The sequence below is a fragment of the Drosophila montana genome, unplaced genomic scaffold, assembly GCF_035044405.1.
Source record: "Drosophila montana isolate Dmon_TW-CO22-7 unplaced genomic scaffold, ASM3504440v1 contig_1181_1, whole genome shotgun sequence".
In the NCBI taxonomy this organism is placed as follows: domain Eukaryota; kingdom Metazoa; phylum Arthropoda; class Insecta; order Diptera; family Drosophilidae; genus Drosophila; species Drosophila montana.
This window is the reverse complement of record NW_026996164.1, coordinates 265,376-285,357: the sequence shown is the minus strand read 5'-3', so window position 1 is coordinate 285,357 and position 19,982 is coordinate 265,376. Positions and strand designations below refer to the sequence as shown.

Sequence of the window (19,982 nt, the reverse complement as noted above, 5' to 3'; positions counted from 1 at the left end):
AGCAGTGATATGTGAAGGGAAGAGGAAAAGACCCACGCCAAATCCGACGAGCATAGTTTAGAGCAACGCTAGAAGTGCACACCTTCCGAATCTCTTCACCTCTGCGGAAGAACATCAACCTCACGAAGCTGGTGGCCTCTTGAATAGAGCACAAGATCGCATATATACCCTTCTGCATGCTACAGAAAGTGGCGCCCAACGTTCAGCCCGAACGGCTAGGAGAAATGCTACAGAAAGTGGCGCCCAACGTTCAGCCCGAACGGCTAGGAGAAATAAGCCCGACATTATAGCTCTCAACTTTCACCCATTTAATAACATATTTAACATTTACTAAATTCCGTAATTTTATGATTTGAAGTTTTCCATACCTGTCTTATGAGACTGTTCTCTGGAGAAGCGATTATAATTCGAGTGCTTACGGATTAGTCGACCGAATCGAATCATATTTCAGGGATAACTTTTAAGTCATAGAATTCACCCAGTTACCCAGGTTGTAGCGACCCGTTGGTATGAATGAATCATCGTCTCTAGGAATAGCGATACCTATTACGAATAGGTCGACCAGAGTGAATAGACTCACATACAACAATACGCATCTCGATTCTGGGGTAACGAATGCAAGATTAGGTCGCGTTATTATGCGGAAAAGCAACTTAAGAATAGTTGACCTGTAAATACGAACCCGACCTCAGCAATTAGAAGTGTCAGTAGTTTTCGGTATTGGCGACGTTATATGAGATTATCCAGTTGGGATAACAATATGACCAGCATAGAGTCGGAAGGTGCGGACCGAATTTATTATTAACAGTTCAGTTTAAAGCTTCAGTTAAAAAAAAATGGCAGTTCGTCACAGTAGTGAGAACCTGACAGATATATTGAGCGAACAAGATGCAATTTGCAATATTTGCGACCAACCCTTAAGTGAAGCTGATTTAACCGCAGTTTCGCCATGTAAACATAAATTTCATTACCCATGTATTACCGAGTCTTTAAGAGAATCTAACCACTGCCCAACGTGCAAAAGGCTCTGTACATTTAATCAGTTGGCTTTATCAAATAACAACTTGCAAGCTGAATTATCCGCTGCTGATCAGTTAGTCGACATTGCTACGCATGAGGAAGCATCGGAAAACAGCAGTACCGGCAATCGAGGTAGAGGCAGAACAAGCAGAATTAGTAACGCAGTACAGCGCCGCGGTATGGTGACCAGATCCCAACAGCGGAGCCAACTTGCGCCGCTGCCAAACATTTGCGCGAGTGAGGCAAGCGTGTCTCACGAAGCCCCTAAAGCACAAAGTGTGGAAGATATAAACCAAATAATAGAACAAAACTGTTACTTGGTAATCGATTTCTGGAGAGATTTTGGTTTACTTAATAGAATCACTGATCTTCCCTCAGAATCGGTGGCAGAACTAGATGTAGGTCGAGATGATAACACAATAATTAGTGCGAAAATGCATTCTCTCTCATCAGCTCAGCAGCGCAAACTCACTTCAGTGATTAGCGAGCTACCCTCTTACGAGAAAGAAGGCTTGGGACGCACACACCTAATAGAGCATAACATCGACGTCGCTGATGCTAAGCCCGTCAAGCAGCGTCATTGGCCAGTTTCCCCTGCCAAAGAAAAACTTATGTTTGCCGAAATAGAAAACATGCTGGCACTAGACGTGATAGAAGAATCGAAGAGTCCATGGAGCAGCAATTGCGTGTTAGTACAGAAGGGAGAGAAAGTTCGTTTGTGCTTAGATTCCAGAGAACTGAACAAGCTGACGCTGAAAGACGCGTACCCGCTGCCACATATAGACGGCATTCTTAGTCGCTTGCCTCCCGCTCGTTTTATCACTGGTCTCGATATGAAGCATGCATTTTGGCAAATCCCGCTTGATAAAAAGTCTAGACTATGCACGGCGTTTACAATACCAAACAGGCCCTTGTACCAATATAAAGTGATGCCTTTCGGACTATGTAATGCCGCGCAGACTCTATGCAGGCTCATGGATCAAGTAATCCCAGCAAGTCTACGAACAAGAGTATTTGTATATTTGGACGATCTCTTGGTTCTTTCCGACGACTTTGTTTCGCACATGATTCTGTTAGAAGAAATAGGTATATATCTTCGTAAGGCGAACTTGACCATTAATATAGCCAAGTCCAAATTTTGTATGACAGAGATAAAATATTTAGGATTCATTATCGGCCATGGACAGCTCAAAGTCGACCCTGGCAAGGTTAATGCGATCAATGAATTCCCAGTCCCAACCACGGTGAAGCAATTGAGACGATTCTTAGGTCTCGCCGGATGGTATCGACGGTTTGTAGAAAACTACGCTGCGATAACCTTTCCCTTAACTGAACTTCTGAAAAAGAATAAACCAATGAATTGGAATTCGGAAGCGAAAGAAGCCTTTGAACTATTGAAAAACAAGTTGACATCTGCACCTGTTTTGAGGACGCCTTGTTTTTCGAAACCTTTTATATTATTGTGTGATGCAAGCCTGCATGGTCTTGGCTGTGTGTTGGCCCAAGCAAATGATGACGGCGTCGAGTTGCCAATTGCATATATGTCCGAAAAATTGTCTAAAGCTCAACGAAATTATTCAGTCACCGAACTCGAATGCTTAGCAGTCATTAAAGGAATAAATAAATTCCGAGCCTACATTGAAGGACAAGAATTTACGGTAGTTACAGATCACGCTTTTTTACAGTGGCTAATGAGGCAAAAGGATCTATCAGGGCGCTTGGCCAGATGGTCGATCCGATTGCAAGGCTTTTCATTCGAAATTAAACATCGTAGCGGATCGCAAAACGTCGTTGCCGATACCCTGTCTCGGAGGTACGAAGCCGACATTTGCGAACTTTTGAATTTTTGACCAATTATTGACGTATCGTCCAAAGAATTTACTTCCCAGGAATATCTAGATTTGATAAATAACATAAATGATAACCGGCATAAGTTACCAGACCTAAAGGTTGTCGATAAATTTGTATATAAACGAACTGAACCCGCAAAAGATGATGATACAGCTAGTTCAGACTGTTGGAAGCTTTGGGTTCCAGTCAACTTGAGAGAACAGGTCTTATATCGAGCCCACAATCCGGCGGATTCAGCTCACCTCGGAATCGGCAAAATGGTAGAAAAGTTAAAGCGACATCTCTTTTGGCCCGGCATGGTAACGCAAATTCGTGACTATATATCCAATTGTTCCACATGCAAGTCAACAAAAGGTCCTAATACTGTTCTGAGGCCACCAATGGGCAAACCTATGACATCGGAGAGACCATTCCAAAAATTGTACATGGATCTATTAGGTCCATACCCACGGTCAAAGAACGGAAACATCGGTCTTTTAGTCATTGTCGACCACCACACGAAGTTTCACTTCCTGCACCCGTTGAAAAAGTTAACGTCTAATAGAGTCTGTGAGTTCTTAGAGAATCATGTATTTTACACATTTGGAGTACCCGAATCCATTTAAACAGATAATGGGTCCCAATTCAAATCTGGCTACTTCGAAGCGTTTTTAACTCGCTTCGGCACGTCACACATCTGCACCGCAAATTATTCTCCACAGGCGAATGCAAGCGAGCGATTGAACCGATCCATATTAGCAGCTATACGCGCATATGTAGGAAAGGATCACACAAGCTGGGACAAGTATCTGAATGAAATTAGCGGATCACTGAGGTCTAGTGTGCATCGTAGTACAGGATTTCCACCATACTTTTTGTGCTTTGGCCAGAATATGATCATGAATGGTAAAGACTACGAACTTCTTAGAAAAGTAAACTTAGTTACAGACGACACTTCCTTAAAAACACCTGATCTATTGCAACTAGTGCGCGCGAAAGCTAAAAGTAACATCTCTAAAGCTCATGCAGCTAACGCGAAAACCTATAATTTGCGCAGCCGCACGATAAAACTAAATGAAGGCGATATTGTTTACGCACGTGGCTTTGCACAAAGTAATGCAAGTAAAAAGTTTAGTAGCAAACTCGCCCCAGCCTTCAATAAAGCTAGGGTTGTCAAGAAATTAAGTCCGACGTATTATGAACTGTCAAATGAAAACAACAAATCTATTGGAGTGTATCACTTAAAAGACATAAAACTATAGACCGACTGATAAACGAAGTTACTGACCCTTTTTCAGTTAACATCCAGTTGAGACTCTCGTAGTATTAACTGTGGTGTGGGGGCCAGTAAGTTTGAAAAAATTAAACTTTTAATATTAAGTCGTATATACCCAGCAATTAAAGTAGAGTATTATCTCTCGAGGTGGTCAGCCTAATGTCATCTCGCTCCCACGCCTCGGCGGTTGTGTTAGTTGCATCTCCTCGCGTCAGTTTCGCACCTTATACATAAAGCGACAAGAAACGGCATCAAAGAATAAGACAAGCAAGCACGCCATAGTTCCGATAAATATCACAAGCGACAAATGTAGCTGGCGTTGCGTATCAGTTGCATAGCCAAAGTGAGTTATCCACGCGGTCACCTCGTTCACTTCGTCTTGAGCTGTGAAAACGAACAGACGCAACGGAGTCATAACGTCTGCTCATTTTTCTAATTAACATTGCTAAGATTACACGTGTTAAACTTTTTCGGTTATAATCAAAATTGAAGACAAACGTATTTGGTTAAGAAGTATTCGCGAACGCGACATAGTGTTGGAACAGGTGATACTTTTCCATGAAAGACAGTTAGAACTGTTTAACGTAAATCCACCTTTTTACAGGGGGCGTTAGCAGCGGCCACCAAGCCCAGATATCGGCCGGTCTGCGTACGGCGCCCCCGCGCTCTAAACATTAAACATAATTCGGCGACCGGCCGAAAGAGCCCCATACTCAATCACCGCCCCTATTTCGGCGATTATTCGGCGAATTAGTTAAGCTCCAGTTCACACCGGCTGAGGCGCAGTTGGCTCAACTTAAAGTTTACACCGGCCCTTTTCATCGCTATATATTTGTCTAACGCTTAAAACGACCGAGTTGTGTCTTGCATACCTTATCTTACTCGGCAGAGTATAGCCGCGCTTGATAGCGTGAAGCGTAGGTGTGACACAAAGGAGTGAAAGAGAAGCCTTTATCTGGAAACGAAATTGAGTTCACCGCAATTGAATAGTCTAGCTCGTTCGATGTCTCGCGCGCATGCGTTCTAGTTGGAATTATCCGTCGTCAAGCCGCATAGGATTATCAGCTGTTTGATGTTGTCTGGAGGCCAGCCAATCTGAGTTTGGATTCTTAGATCTTAATTATTTTCTTTGCTTTCTTTATTGTTTTTTTTTAATGTAACCTTAATATACAAATTTCCTGTGAGTACATAGTAGCGTTATCCGTAGCAGCGATTTCCGTTCAAATAATTTTCTTTATGCACAGCTACCAAAAGCTTTAAAGCACCACACCAACTGCACTTTCGATGGGCCCAACGAACCTGCACCGATGGAGATAACAGTGAGTGACAAGTCTGAATATAACTTACAGTGAGTACGGCCTATTATTGGCGAACGAATTATTTAATCGGCTTTATCGCACTCGGAATGCTCGTGTATTAACATGAATATATATAATAGTTTAACACCGCCATGTTACACCTTAGTTTAGGCAAAAGAAAAAGAAATGCTAAAGAGTAAAGCATTCTTATATGGATCAGATGATTGTTATCTGAAGTTAACTTTAATTAAAATGTACCGATAAATTGTATAGAAAGGTCCGTCGCCGTCACTCGGAATGCTCGTGTATTAACATGAATATATATAATAGTTTAACACCGCCCTGTTACACCTTAGTTTAGGCAAAAGAAAAAGAAATGCTAAAGAGTAAAGCATTCTTATATGGATCAGATGATTGTTATCTGAAGTTAACTTTAATTAAAATGTACCGATAAATTGTATAGAAAGGTCCTACGCTGAAGTCATATTGTTTATGTTGAATTAAATAAAACATTAGTAAAGGGGTAACCACCCAAGTTAATCACGAGTTACCAAGGTTGGGAGGGTAAAGAATAGGGAGCGATCAACACCTACCGCACCCTAGCCACTGAAATTCTCACATAACAGTCCGCCGTTCTCATTTTTATTATTTCTGTACGTGAGTACAGCCCGAATACATCTTATTGGACCTTCATCTTATTAGTATACAGTCAGTGCACTTATCCTTTCTGAGCAGTGATATGTGAAGGGAAGAGGAAAAGACCCACGCCAAATCCGACGAGCATAGTTTAGAACAACGCTAGAAGTGCACACCTTCCGAATCTCTTCACCTCTGCGGAAGAACATTAACCGCACGAAGCTGGTGGCCTCTTGAATAGAGCACAAGATCGCATATATACCCTTCTGCATGCTACAAACTTCTGTGTTTCTTAACCGATATTGGTAAAATTTTCAACAGAAGATGTTATTATACAATAAAATAAAAATAAAATAAAAATTTTGGCTTAAATTGGTGGGTAGTTCCATTTGGTTTATTTTTTATACCCTGAACCCATTAAAATGGGTAAAAAGGGTATTATGTATTTGTGCAAATGTATGTAACAGGCAGAAGGAAGCATCTCCGACGCCATAAAGTATATATATTCTTGATCAGCATCAACAGCCGAGTCGATCTAGCCAAGTCCGTCCGTCCGTCCGTATGTATGAACGCAAGGATTACAGAACCGATAAGAGCTAGAGACTTGAAATTTTAGCTGTAGGTCCTCCTAGTCCCAGCGCAGATCGATATTCGATAACTTGCCCCGTTTCCAAGTAATCGGTAAGAATCGATATCAAAATCCTGTTTTTTGAGCAAGTTCGTCAAATAATATGAACTAGAGTCACCAAACTTGACATGTAGCTTCTAGAATATTATATATATATCAAGTATATTTCATTTTATACGTATCGCCTGTTGGAAGAAGAGGGTTTATTGTATCCCCTAGTGGGGAGCTCCCGACTAGAACCTTTTACTTGTTTGATTTGTAGCTATGTGGTGGTAGCGGGGGGTGGTAATAGCTATACAATTAAAGATATTTTATATATTTATACTATCCAAAAAGTTATATGTTAAATTTAATAGCTGTAGCTCTTATAAGTGACGAGATTTGCTCATAAAAACAGGATTTCGATATCGATTTTTATCTATTACAAGTGACAAGTTATTGATTATCTGAAACAACCCCGTACTGCGCGGATACTAGGTTCTGAGATCCGTGCGTTAATTCATACATCCTTAAATACAAAAGGAAATTAAGAGATACAAAATTAGCGCTATCTCAAATTGTCCTTGTGGTCCACCCTTCCTTTTATAAAGACTGGTGTCCCAAAGTTGGCATCAACATTTTTTTTTTGGGGAACAAAGGTGCAAGTTTCCTAGTCGTCTTCCATTTGGAACTGTATATCTTGACTTACTTCATTTAGCGTTTTCTTTAGCCTGTTGTGCTGTAAGGACCTTATCTTTAATTACAACATAAAGTTCTAGGGAGCATAGGTGGAATAAATGGTCATTTTTTTCTATTCTCCTGAATTTGCAAAGTCAGAGACTCCCATTGAATAGGGGTATAACTGTGAACATACGGGATTATCATTTCAGTCCTTCTAGTACCAATGGTGTTATTGTGATATGTGTGTGCCTCATTTGATTCTGCAAAGAATGTATTAAAGAGGAGCATAACGCACTTTTGGCTTATGGCATTATAAGCATAAATTGATATTACACGAAAAGGTTTCTTTACGACTTAACATAGTTCTTGCAAGCTCCATATCTATCAAAAGTTTAATTTGTCTTCCTGCAATTGATCTTTTAGGGAACGGGAACAGGGAGTTTGCACTTAAAAGGTAGCCTGGTCGTATATATTCACAGACCTCTTGATAAGGTGGGGCGTCATCTGAGCTGAAATGATTTGTTCTCTGTTGTTTTGATCCTGTATACCTTGCGATACTACTTTCTGGTCTATTATTTACTTTACCGTTTATTGTTCTGATTTCGTCTCTAGGACGGACCACTTTGTTAGTTTTGCGTGGTCTGTCTATGAGACAGATAAGTTGTCGACAGCCAGTGGCTGGACTTCATCTTGTTTGGGAAGGTATCCATATATTTTATTACAATTTGTTGTTTTGCTTCGTTGGTGGTATCTGGTGTCTGCCGTTATATTTTTGTCCCTGCGCTGCTGTCTTTACTGAGCTTTTTTCACACTCTGCTGATCACTTCAGGCAGAATTACTTGCGAACATATATCACTCTGTATTTGTCATTCAATGAAGCATCTAAAGTGTTGTTGTAGGGCGTGATAGTCTTGTTTACTATCAAAACCAGCTCTTTCTCTACTTCGTCGTAGTATAGCAGAAGAGTCATATTTCGCTGGAGGAGTGTTGACATTTCTTACTCTATTAGGTACACTGGTCGTTTGTCCGCGTATCTAAAACAGATTAGATAACCATAAAAATGAGAAGTGTCAAACGATAAAAATTCCATATCCGCTGAAACGTTAATTTTATTCCTCAATATTCCCAAAGCTTTATAGTATTTTAAACTACCATTACATCTTAATAAACTTTGTATGCGGTATGCGCCGCTTTTCTCCGTGCGACGTATTTTTCATTTCTGTCCTTGATAGGTACTTCATAATATCTTAAGTTTCATTGCTGACGACATTTGCTCTAATCTCGGCATCGCTACCTAAATATTTCTTATTGTCTTGTAATTTTTCATTGAATCTTTATTTTTGTAAGACTAGTGCGCACAATACAATACTACAATAGCTTTCAGTTGTTCATTAGTCATTGCTATATTGAAATATTTATGGGTTTTACCACTAACCAAATAACATATAGACTGGACAAACCGTACTTTTGTTGGTGACATTCGTTTTTTTTGCGGCTGGTCCAAACTCGCATAAATGCTTCTATTCATATACAAAATACGCAAGTATGCGTGAATAGCAAGTCCAAAAACTTTTAAATGCACACATGCCAACGCTTAGGTACCCTTTCGAAGAAGAACGAGCTAAAATGAAAGAATTTCGCATCGACGGGGCAAACCCTTTCATTATTTCATATTACTAGTCCCCTCAAAAGGGAAGAAATGCCACCGACTTTTGAGAAAAATTGAATTTGTGGGCATTTTTGCTTGTGCGGGCACATACACACACAAACATTTAAACGGTACATAGACAAATTGAAAGAGCACTGAGAGTAAGCCAAAGCAGTTTCCTGTAGTGGGAGCGAGATAAAAAACAGCGATTCCGTTCTATCGCACAAATCATATGGATGAGAGTAAGCCAAAGCAGTTTCTTGAAGAGTAAGCGAGTAAAAAGACAGCGCTGCCGTTCCACGACACAGGGCATATGTATTCTTACCCTCTTGCTATGAGAGCAGCGGGCATGTCTCGAACCCGAACAAAAACGAAGGCGAGTTTGGACCAGACGCTAAAAAAAACGAATGTCACCAACAAAAGTACGGTTTGTCCAGTCTATATGTTATTTGGTTAGTGGTTTTACACTAATTTTTCTAATAATCTGTGCTGCTACATTTATTTAATTTACTGAGTACATCTTCTAACTTAGCATCACTAATATGTCGTATAAACACAAAGTTTAGAACATTCAAATTGTTTTTTTTTTTGTAATTGAAAGAAGTTTTTAACATTCGTACCTATATTTGATGGCAGTTAACACATACCCCTTAGAATTTATTTTAAATGTTTTCGATTGAATGCGATTGATTGATTGGCAAAAAGTTATTTGCGAGCAGAACCTCAATGAACACTTTATTTATATGTTCTTATTTTCTCTTCAGCGTTGCTGTTTTTTGTTGGTGCTGAATGGATTCCGAGTCGTGGGTTTAACGATTAAGCCCTGTAGTAGGTTTATAATTATAACACGCGGAGCTGCAAGGTGAGAATACTTCGAATAATCAACTTACTCTAAAGAACAGAATTTCTTTTAATAAAAGGTAGCCCTAGTCCTTAAAATCCCCAACTCTGTTGCCGTTCAATGTCCACAAAAGCCGCTGAAGGTGAATCACAACATGCCACTTATACGTAATTGATAGTGATCCGCTCTGTTGTTAATAATGTCTCTGTCTTAATAATCAAAATTTTTTCGTTTGTACGTTTGCTCTCTTAGCTCTGTCGGCAAGCCGCTTTTTTTTTTTTTTTGTTTAACAGCACATCGCCTCTTTTGTTTTGCAATCGGAAATCTGTAAATAGATTGGACTCTCGAGCGTAAGAACCTTTTAAATGTTACACAGGAGGTTACACATGCTATTGACCAACGTAATGGTTTGCACTTAAGTTGCGACTCGTGTAAGGAGATTTATGGCCAAAAGGCAGCGTTTTTGGTGCAAACCAGGACTTTAGACCTTTGGGGTCTGATCGTTGGTTTTCGCAAACCTGAAGATCAGCTCATAGATCTGGATTTTTTACTCAATAGCCTAAAACTGTTGGACGAGTCTCCAAGGCCTAAAAAGTCGACTCCTCGTGACTTGCTATTGCCAAGTACCCTTTAGCTTGCGACTGCAATTCAGCAGCCTTGGGGATATGATCCAGATCTCTTGGTCGTTCTTGGGGACTTTAATCTCCCAGATGTCGATTGGTCATCGCCAACGAATTCAACCTTTCTATTGTCCTCTATGTAAAATGAATTGATTGATGGTCTACATGAAATGTCCATGCGGCAGGTTAATCGGGTGCGTAATTCAAGAAATAGAGCTCTTGTTCAGATCTTAGTGTTGGAGTCGTGCGACAGTGTTGTGCACAGGATTGACCCGCTTTCACTTCCGGAAGAGCCATTTCATACAACTTTGAATTTGGCCATTGATCTACCTGGCCGAGTGCCTATCAAGGAAAGGAAATTTGTTAACCATGTCCGTTGTTTTCGAGAGGCTGATTTTCATAAGCTTAATGATCTTATTTTGCGTGTCGATTGTACAATTGTTCCCAACTGTACAATTGTGCAGACATTGATTTTGCCATTAAAGTATTTTCTGATACCTTGTATTCGCTCGTTGATGTCTGCGTCCCTCTTGATCACCCAGCGAGGTCTAATAGGCTTCCCTGGATCTCAAAGGATCTAATGCGATTTAAAAATGTGAAATCGAGGTATTATAAAAAGTTTAAGAAATCAGGAAATCACTCTGATTTCTCCCGTTATGCAGTTGCCCGATCAAACTTTTCTATGCAAAACTCCATATGCTATAAGGATTACCTTCGCTGTTGTCGCGTTCAGTTTTCACACAACCCTAAGAAATTTTTCAAGTTTTTTGACTTCAAACCTAATACATACATGTATATAATAAAATCAGCCTTGTCCATCGCTTTATCGCTTTTAGCGACCCAGCGACTTTAACACAGTTAAGCCGGTATACTCACCGGGGCCTCATGGTGTTTCCGCTTGTATGCTCAAGTACTGTGCTGCAGCACTATGTAAACCTATTTTAAAAATGCATTGTAGTGTATTGTCTGTAAACACTTGATATTTTGACCATTTGGAAATAATCGTTTATTATTTTCTCTCCATAAGAAAGGTCATAAAATGTCGAACACTAAAGAGGAATTTCCAAATTATCCGCTAACCCAATCCAAAGCTTTTAAAAGAATCGTAACATCTCAACATCAACATTTATGTAGTCCTATTATTTCACCATCCCAGCGAGGGTTTGTGAAGCGTACCCATGCAGCCACGAATCTCGTTCTGGTTTCCCTACTTACTTCCCTAGTAATTAATTGTTCTAAGAAGTGAATGAAGGCTTTTGACTCGGTTAATCACGCCTTACTACTTCAGAAATTATGCCTTTTCGGCTTGACAGTCAATCTTCTTAGCTGGATCTCAGAGTATTTGCGTAACAGAACCCAAAAGGTTCTTTTCAGATATTAGTTAACTTAATGAATACATTGAAATCCGGCAGTCAAGGCAGTCACTTTGGCCGCTCTTTACTCCTTTCATGAAATGAGCTTTTCTCGATACTATCTTACTCTCGCGCACTAATGAATGGTGATGATATACAGTTATGTCTTGCAGATTCAGAAATGGCCTATTTTACAAGCCAAAATTTATGCCTTTCAGCCCTCCCCAAATAGTTTCTAGCACCCTTGATAGTTTACCGCTCGAGCGTATCAACAGTTCCAGTTTAAAACAGTTACACAACAAAGACCCTTTTATATCTCCTATACGACTTATTCATGAGTATGAGTATGAGTCGCCAAGACTGAATTGAATCTGTACAGAAAAAACTCTTGTCGTTTGCCTTTCGTGGTTTATACTGGGATCTTCGTGTGCGGTTACCGTCATACTCCAGTAGACTTCTAATGATTAATATTCTTCTTTAATTAATCGTACAACAATGCTTGGTGTAATATTTATTCATAAGATAGTTACGGGTGAAATCGCCTTTTCTGGGTTGACTAGCCAAGTAAAGTTCTTCGTCCGCTTAAATGTTGTTCAACTAACTATGCCTTGCATGAACCGTTCCGGGTACTCTGTGATGATTACAACAAGCATTACAGGGTATTCTCCATGAAGTCTTCTCTCCTTCGTATAAATTCATCTATTTTAAACTATTTAGCAAGTGGATAGTCCTAGCCTATAGTCTTAGTTTGTATTCAATTTTGAACTTCGCGACTCGTGTCGTAAGTTACACGACTGCGCCCCTCGGTCGGGAGGTGGGATGCAGCAAATTACTGATCTGCATTATAACTATACTTTTTAACTCTGTCACTTGAGATTGTCTACTCAACGCCAAATGTGCTATATTGGCAACAGGTCTATGCATAATAGAGTAATCATAGTTGATAATCATAGTGAGATAGTTTTTAATTTCAACATCAAGGTTTTACGAATTCAATTTACACTTCTCTCACGCAGATAGGGATTGACCCAGTCTCTGTGCTTTTTCTTCTCCTTCTGCTGCTCCTTTTCCTGCCACTCCACAAACCTACGTGACCAACACTGCCCACGAGAGCGCAGCTTCACTTCGGCGGCAAAGAGGTAAAGTTACAAAAGTTCGTGGTGGAATTGAGCGGCCGACGCGAGCGCATGGCTTGGCAGCAAGGTGTTTGAAACAAAGAGAGAGAATTAAATGTTTGTGGATCGCTAGGGTCCCAACAATAACAAATCTATGAAGTATATTTTTCCTGGATGCTTATGAGAATGGCTGGTATACAGTATTGATTCGCCTATGCAACAGCAAAGACTTATAGGTTAATACATACTAATAAGCAAGATCCGGCAGTCAATTTTATTAAAATTAGTTACAGTATTGAGTAATAAACCATCTTTAAGTATTTTATTATATATACCATTTTACTAACGTTGGAAAATACGAATAAATATTTAAGACTACAAAACACAGCTAGCTAAAAAAGAAAACCATTAAAAACACTATAAAAGTTAACCGGATTATAAAATAAATTATCCTGGTGATTCTAGCTCTAGAACGGGGTGCGTACAACCGAATTATAAAATAAATTATCCTGGTAACTCTAGCTTTAGAACGGGGTGCGTACAGGTTTCTCTATGTACTGTATGCCCTGTGTTAGTAGCTTATCTGCAACATTTGGTTACTCTAGCTTTAAAACGGTCTGAGATACGGATTTTCACAATCCCCTGCTGGAAGTGGTGATAAAATATTACTATAGAGAAAATAAATAAAACTCATAAAACGACCTGTATTTTTTTAAAATATAAATTTATAATGTTATATACAAAAATGATGAGAGTCACAAAACTATTTGTATTTTATATCGTATTTTAAATTTTCTTCCAATAACATGGAGGTTTATACAAAGAAAAGTAGCGTTAGCCACGATGTATAAAACGATTATTAATTGTATTATACAATTTACAACAATTGACATATATGCATATACATTTATAAATATGACGAACCAGCTCCAGAAAGTATAACGCCCAAATTTATTAAAAAAAGAAGTGTTTACGGAAAAAAATATGAGAAAAACAACCCAGTGATTATTTAAAGTAAAAGATTTATAAAGGTGTATTTTACAAGGTAACAATGAAAGATAAGGGCACATATATCCTTACAATTAAGGTTCAAATCGGGCTCCAGCATATAACAAACACAAATACATATATTGCTTATTTACTTGGAGATTGTCATAAGTCAATAAACTCGATTTTTGATGTCATACCATTTCTTATGTTGTGTATATGCAGGGTTCATATCGTGTATACCCTTCAAATGATAATAATTTATTATTTTTTCAGCAAAGTAATACTGAATATAAAACTTTAAACGCATTTTCTGCAAAATAAAATTTTTGGAATTATGACAGTCGTCAAGCAAATAGGCGATATGTATATAAATGCGTACATAAGTACGCACATAATTCAAATTTTCGTTTTTAATTAAAACAATTACAAGCAGGCGTTAATAAAAAAAATGTCATTCGTTTTTTTTTGTAAGTGAAGCTGACTTTTCGGCAACACAATTCGCGTGTTCACAATACATTTGTACCATATTTTCTAAAGCAGCAGCATGACACTCTTTTAAAAGTATGTATATAATATGATGATTATTATATATACTAACATAATGTAAAACAATTGTAGAACAGCTTATCATATAATAAGAATGACTGCTCTTAACTGAATAATATAAATATATTTTATGCGATAGTAAAATATTTATGTAGCTTGCGGAAAACGTTTTTTTACATTGACAGTAAATTTCTAAAATTGGGAGTAAATGAAAGCTGCAAACCAAGAAGGAGATATGGGATAAACAAATTTATTTGTGGTTAGCGAAGTTCAATATTTTCTAAATTTATATAGAGTTACATACATATTAAGATCTCCAGAATGATGTATGTCTCCCAAATACCGGTTTGCAGCCTTGATTTCATAATTAAATTATATAATTAAATGTTGCTATTATTATTCGATTGACGAACTGTTTTTCATATGCATATGTATATAAGTATATCCATATATAACAGATAATTTTTAAAAGTAATTAGGTGAATATAACTGTTAAAAAAAAATGTTCGTTGGTCAATCATATTGGGTCCGCAAGGTAGATTTTTCCATTGCTGTCTTTCCAGTCATACGCAACAAAGTTACTCCGTGGCAAGCAGTGAAAAATTCTCAAAATGCATCTTACCTTGTACTGAATCATCATCCAAGTCGTCTGTGCTGCATGTGATCCGCGCTGTAAGTCCAAACATATGAGAGATATTTTCAATATTAAAAATTAGTTTTTACCTCTAGAACTCTTTGTGGAATTGACCCCACCGATGCTGCCAGTAATACCACCATTACGACTATAGAGAACATTCTCTAAGTATGTTAATCCGTTGTTATTGACAATATTTAAGCCTAGACACGTTTCAATTTGCTTCCAACGGTGCAGGCGTTCCTGTAACTCGTTGGTTACTTCTCCAAGAGCGTTACGTGCTTCGACAATAGAGCGATCAACGTCATCAATGCTCTTACCGTGGGTTGAAACAAAAGCGCCAACCAAGCTTGATCGCTTTTTACGTAATTTTTCACATGCTTCGCGCGCGGATTGAAGTTGTTTCTCAGCACAAATGCGTTTTTTTTGATGGTTCTTGCTTTCTAGCTCATATGTGTACTGTAACCATGATTGCAACTGCTGAGGGGGCGCCCAGCAATTATCAACCAGCTCGAACTCAGCACGTGTTAACTCATTGCGCAACATTTCAATTTCTTTTTTTAGCTGCTGCACCTCAAGATCTGAGCTTGACGAACTAAGTGAAGGTACTTCTTTAAGGCGCCTTTCAAGATCCATTTTCTCCGTTGCAACATTTTCCTGCTCCATACGAGCTAACTCCAATTCCTAAATAAAAGGTTTATACTTAAAAACAAATTTTATTCTGGCATTTAAAATTCACTAGTGTACCTTTTGCATTTCCTGTAGACTTTGTTCAGCCCGTTGTAATCCTTCCATGTCCTGTGCCATCCGACGCAAGTGCCGCTTAGCATTTTTATTTTGTTGGTAGGCATACCAACATCCTATTATAGCACTTAATAAAAGAGTGACAAGAATATAATCCTTCCAACGAGTGCCTGTTTCTGCCAATGACAATCGATTGCCCAATTAATTACCCTAAATTTAAGCATGCAGAACTGTGCTTATTGCTTACCTCGTGGCGGTCCAAATAGAACAACATCCATAGCTTTTAGAGATATTTTTTGCTTATGTATTGGGTCTTTTATACCTAGGACATTGCTTACATAATGTAGATTATTTACAGCCAATCTGAAATAATACAAATTAAATAAAATAATGAGTAAATTTAAGATAATAAGGGGCAGAATATAATATAAAATGCCATAAAGACTTTGTCCACAAGCATAAACAAGAAAACGTTTGTAGGCTGCTCAATGGAAGTATTCCATGTGTATTCTATGTCCTCCCGCCGAAGGTTAAAATATAATAAAGTGAGTCGCGGTACGGTATCCTCTTTGAAAGATGAGTTCATATGTATGTGTATGTATATGTATGTATTTCATTGTATTTCATTACATCAAATTAAATGCAAACAGTAATGACCGGAATACTAAACAGTAATAAAATAACAAGCAAAAAAAAAATTGGACAGCGATTTTGACCAACTCCTCCTAGTGGCGCCTCAACATTAGTTTCAGCGTTAAAAACTAAATCTCTTGTGCCAGCCTATTAAAATAATGGAGGTCTTAAATTTTAACTTTACAACCTTCAACATTAACGCTCTCAACAGTATCAGATACTTGGATAAATCCGGAATCAGATTCTTCTCCGTTTCTTTCAAATACACCACTTACAGGTGCGATCTGTTGAATCTGCTCAGATATCTTGATTTGATCTTTTAATACAACAGTGCTGTGCACAGGATTGACCCACTCACGACCTGAAGATCGCCTTCTTCCTACTTTTGACTTGATATCAATAGGTAACAGAATTAAATTGTGTACTCTGTTATCAAACCTGCTATGTAACTTACATGCGGGTCTAGGTAAGAAAAACACTAAAAATACTTATATGGCGAACTTTTTTCAAACATTTTTGGAATCTAGAATTTTTTAAAGCTTCTTTCAGATTAAACCTGCAGTTTTGATCAAAACTAGATAATCTCATTACCGATTCCCGTTCCCTAATGGAGTATATATATTAAACATGGAATATATGCTAATCATTTTCCTATTAATCATTATCCCATTTAAAAGCTAAATGCCAGTATATCGATATAGATGATTTGTGGATTGATTTTATAAGCACACACATGTTTATGAATCATCGATTTATGTATCATTAATTAAAATTAACACAGAAACGACAACTTATACGATGTTATACTCACCGTAGATTTTTTGTATTTTTAACCGAGACCTAGCCTATTAATCAATGGATAATAGGACAATCATATATTATATATGTCAATAAATACGTATTAAAAAATACGATTTACTATCTATATCTTATGGTAGAACATTTCAGTGTTCAATACATGGTTTAGTAACGTAGTCGGCTGGCCAAAAATGGTTCAAGTTCAATCAATACTACCCTGAGCTAAGCTAAGTTCTCGGTGTTGGCGTTGGCAGCACCGTAGACGACAGTTGCAACATTGTTCGGCATCTGGTGGCATGTTGTTTTCTTAGGAATTTTGTATGCTAATTTTGCATTTTTTGGGTATAGGCTAGGGTGCTTGACCGAAGCGGGAAATTGTGTAATTTATGTTTCGTTAACCCTTTCCTTCTTAATTTCTGCTTGTCCTCAAGCAGATCGTCAGATATATGGAGCATTGTTAAGTTGAAATTGTGGTAGGTCGCGTTGGATCGTTTGCGTTGGCCGTATTGTTGTCGCTCTCTTTGTGTTTGGAACGACTTGTAGGGGAATCTGGCTCATTTGTAGCGTGACGGTTTTCTATTTCCTTCGTAGTGTGTGGAGGCTGATGCGGATGAATATGGCGAATATGAACAACGTCACAATTGTGACCCTATTGCTGTTTGTCTGGATTTTCAAATTGTGCAGATGTTCAATGTTGTTGATATGCAAAGCTTCTAGGGATTTCGAGGACAACATTTTAACCTCTTCTGGTGTCATCTGTATGATTGGGCTCTCTGGTTTCATGATGGTCATCCCCGCGTTGTCTACATCTTGATCATTGATGCGGCCTTGTTGTTGTTTTCGTCATGTGCTCAGTAGTGTCATTCCATGTTACATTGCCGTTGAAGTTGTTGTGTAAAATGATACCATCGCAAACTTCTTCTATTTCTTTTAAATGTTCTGCTCTATTGCCCCTAGCTAATTTTGGTATACAATCGGTATGACTTAGGTTAACAATTATATTCTTATAGCAATTCATAATATTAATGAAATCTTTAAAATTGTTACGTATTTCATAAAATTGTTCTTTGCACATAAAAAATTTGTTAATATTTAGTTTTTAGTTTTTTTCGACTGGTTTAATAGGGATATGTTTGTTGGTTCGAATACAAAAAATTGAAATTAAAATTGAAAACATTGGAGAACTAAAGCTTTTCTTCAACTGAAAGTGGGGGTAGATCAGGGTTTTTGAAAGTATTGGTTATTATTGCCAACTCTTCTTTGCTTAGTATAACGGAATTAATAACACTTAATCTTGCCCACTGAATATCATGGCGGATATAAATAACCAATTCCTTTCTTAATCTTATCTGGTCCTGAAAACTAATGGCCATTTCGTTACTGATGAAACTGTCCTTTCTAATCGAATTTGTTAAGTCGTTTAATATTTGGGTTAGCTTATTAAGCCTCCGCTCTAGTTGTCGGCTTATGATTAGCTGCTGCTTAATATTTGAGACCAAACTGTCAATGTTTTGCTCTATCATAACTAAGTCGTCGTGTTCAGGACTCCCTGCCACATACTTCCAAGCTAATCCTATCCTATGTCAAATGAAGTTGTTATAACATAGTGCAAGATGTGATAAAAACTGTTAGTTTTTAGCTCATCTTCGGTGTATTGGAACAACTTGTCGAGTGCGTTTTCTATATGTTTTAAGTCTATTATATGGGCGATTGTTGTGGTGGATATGGTTTGTGTTTCGGTATAGTTCGTGATTTCCATTAAACATGAACCCGCACTCATCATTGTTGTCACTAATCTGTAGAGGGGAATTATTGTTTTTTAAAATTATTTTATGTCCTGATTCTGTTAGAATGCAAGCACCTTTATCCTTTTTTAGTTTATCGTCCTTATATCTTACCACTAACCAAAGAGCATATAGATGGGAATGACGTCAAGGAATGTGTGTCACTTAACTAATTTTATGGCCAGCGGAAATTTGTGCAAAAAATAAAATCTTTAAAATATTCAAATATACCAAATACCAAAAAAAGGATCTTAAGTTCAAGGACGGAGAAGAGCTTGTTATAACGCAATTGGGCTAGCACTGCGTTTATTTCAGGTATTAGATATTTATCCGCAATCGTTGCCTTGTTAAGTTTTCGATAGTCGATGACTGTCCTTTACTTTTTTCTCCTGATGAGTCTAATTTCTTGGGAACAATTCACACTGGTGAATTATATGGCGATCGTGATGGCCGGATTATGCCATCGTCTAAGAGTTCTTTTATTTATTTATTGAAATGACATTTGTTCTATAGGTTTGGCTTTCCAATTTAAGGCACAAGTGTAAGACCAAGAAGTCGTGGTAGATCACCGCGCAGATGTATCTTACAAATGTATCTAATGCTCTGTCTCTGTATGATTTGGTCATGACTACTTCTGTCTTTTCTACTTCGATTCATGCAGCTAACTTAATTTAGAATGAGAGTTAGGTGACTGTGAATATTTTAATGGAATTCTTCCACAGTTTGCTGTTTGCCCTGAAACTAATGGTCTATTAAAGTACTCAGGTCACGTTTGTCCGCAAAGTGTTATGTGAGACATCTGGCGACTGCCTCCCAGTTTAAGGCCATATTGTAGGAGTCGAGTACTTGATCTGCATGATTGGTTATTGTGTTGCGATTCGTTTGTAAGATGCTGAAATATTTTGGGGTACCTTTTCGCGATATGTTGG

The 19,982-nt window shown here is 38.1% G+C and overlaps 1 protein-coding gene across 5 annotated transcripts in view; it reads right to left on the bottom strand.

The window, feature by feature from the left end:
• Window positions 1-14,760: 14,760 nt before the first annotated feature.
• Window positions 14,761-19,982, bottom strand: part of Stim (stromal interaction molecule) — a 209,110-nt gene continuing 203,888 nt past the window's right edge. For 3 of the 5 annotated variants that reach the window (XM_064700708.1, XM_064700697.1, XM_064700688.1), the window contains 4 exons: window positions 16,086-16,201; window positions 15,842-16,014; window positions 15,184-15,778; window positions 14,761-15,130 (listed from right to left, as the gene is read on the bottom strand). In XM_064700708.1, coding sequence (XP_064556778.1) covers window positions 15,039-15,130; window positions 15,184-15,778; window positions 15,842-16,014; window positions 16,086-16,201 — 976 coding nt within the window. In that variant the 3' untranslated portion in view covers window positions 14,761-15,038. The remainder of the gene's footprint in view (window positions 15,131-15,183; window positions 15,779-15,841; window positions 16,015-16,085; window positions 16,202-19,982) is intronic. The other 2 variants (XM_064700724.1, XM_064700718.1) reach the window with 2 other exon arrangements.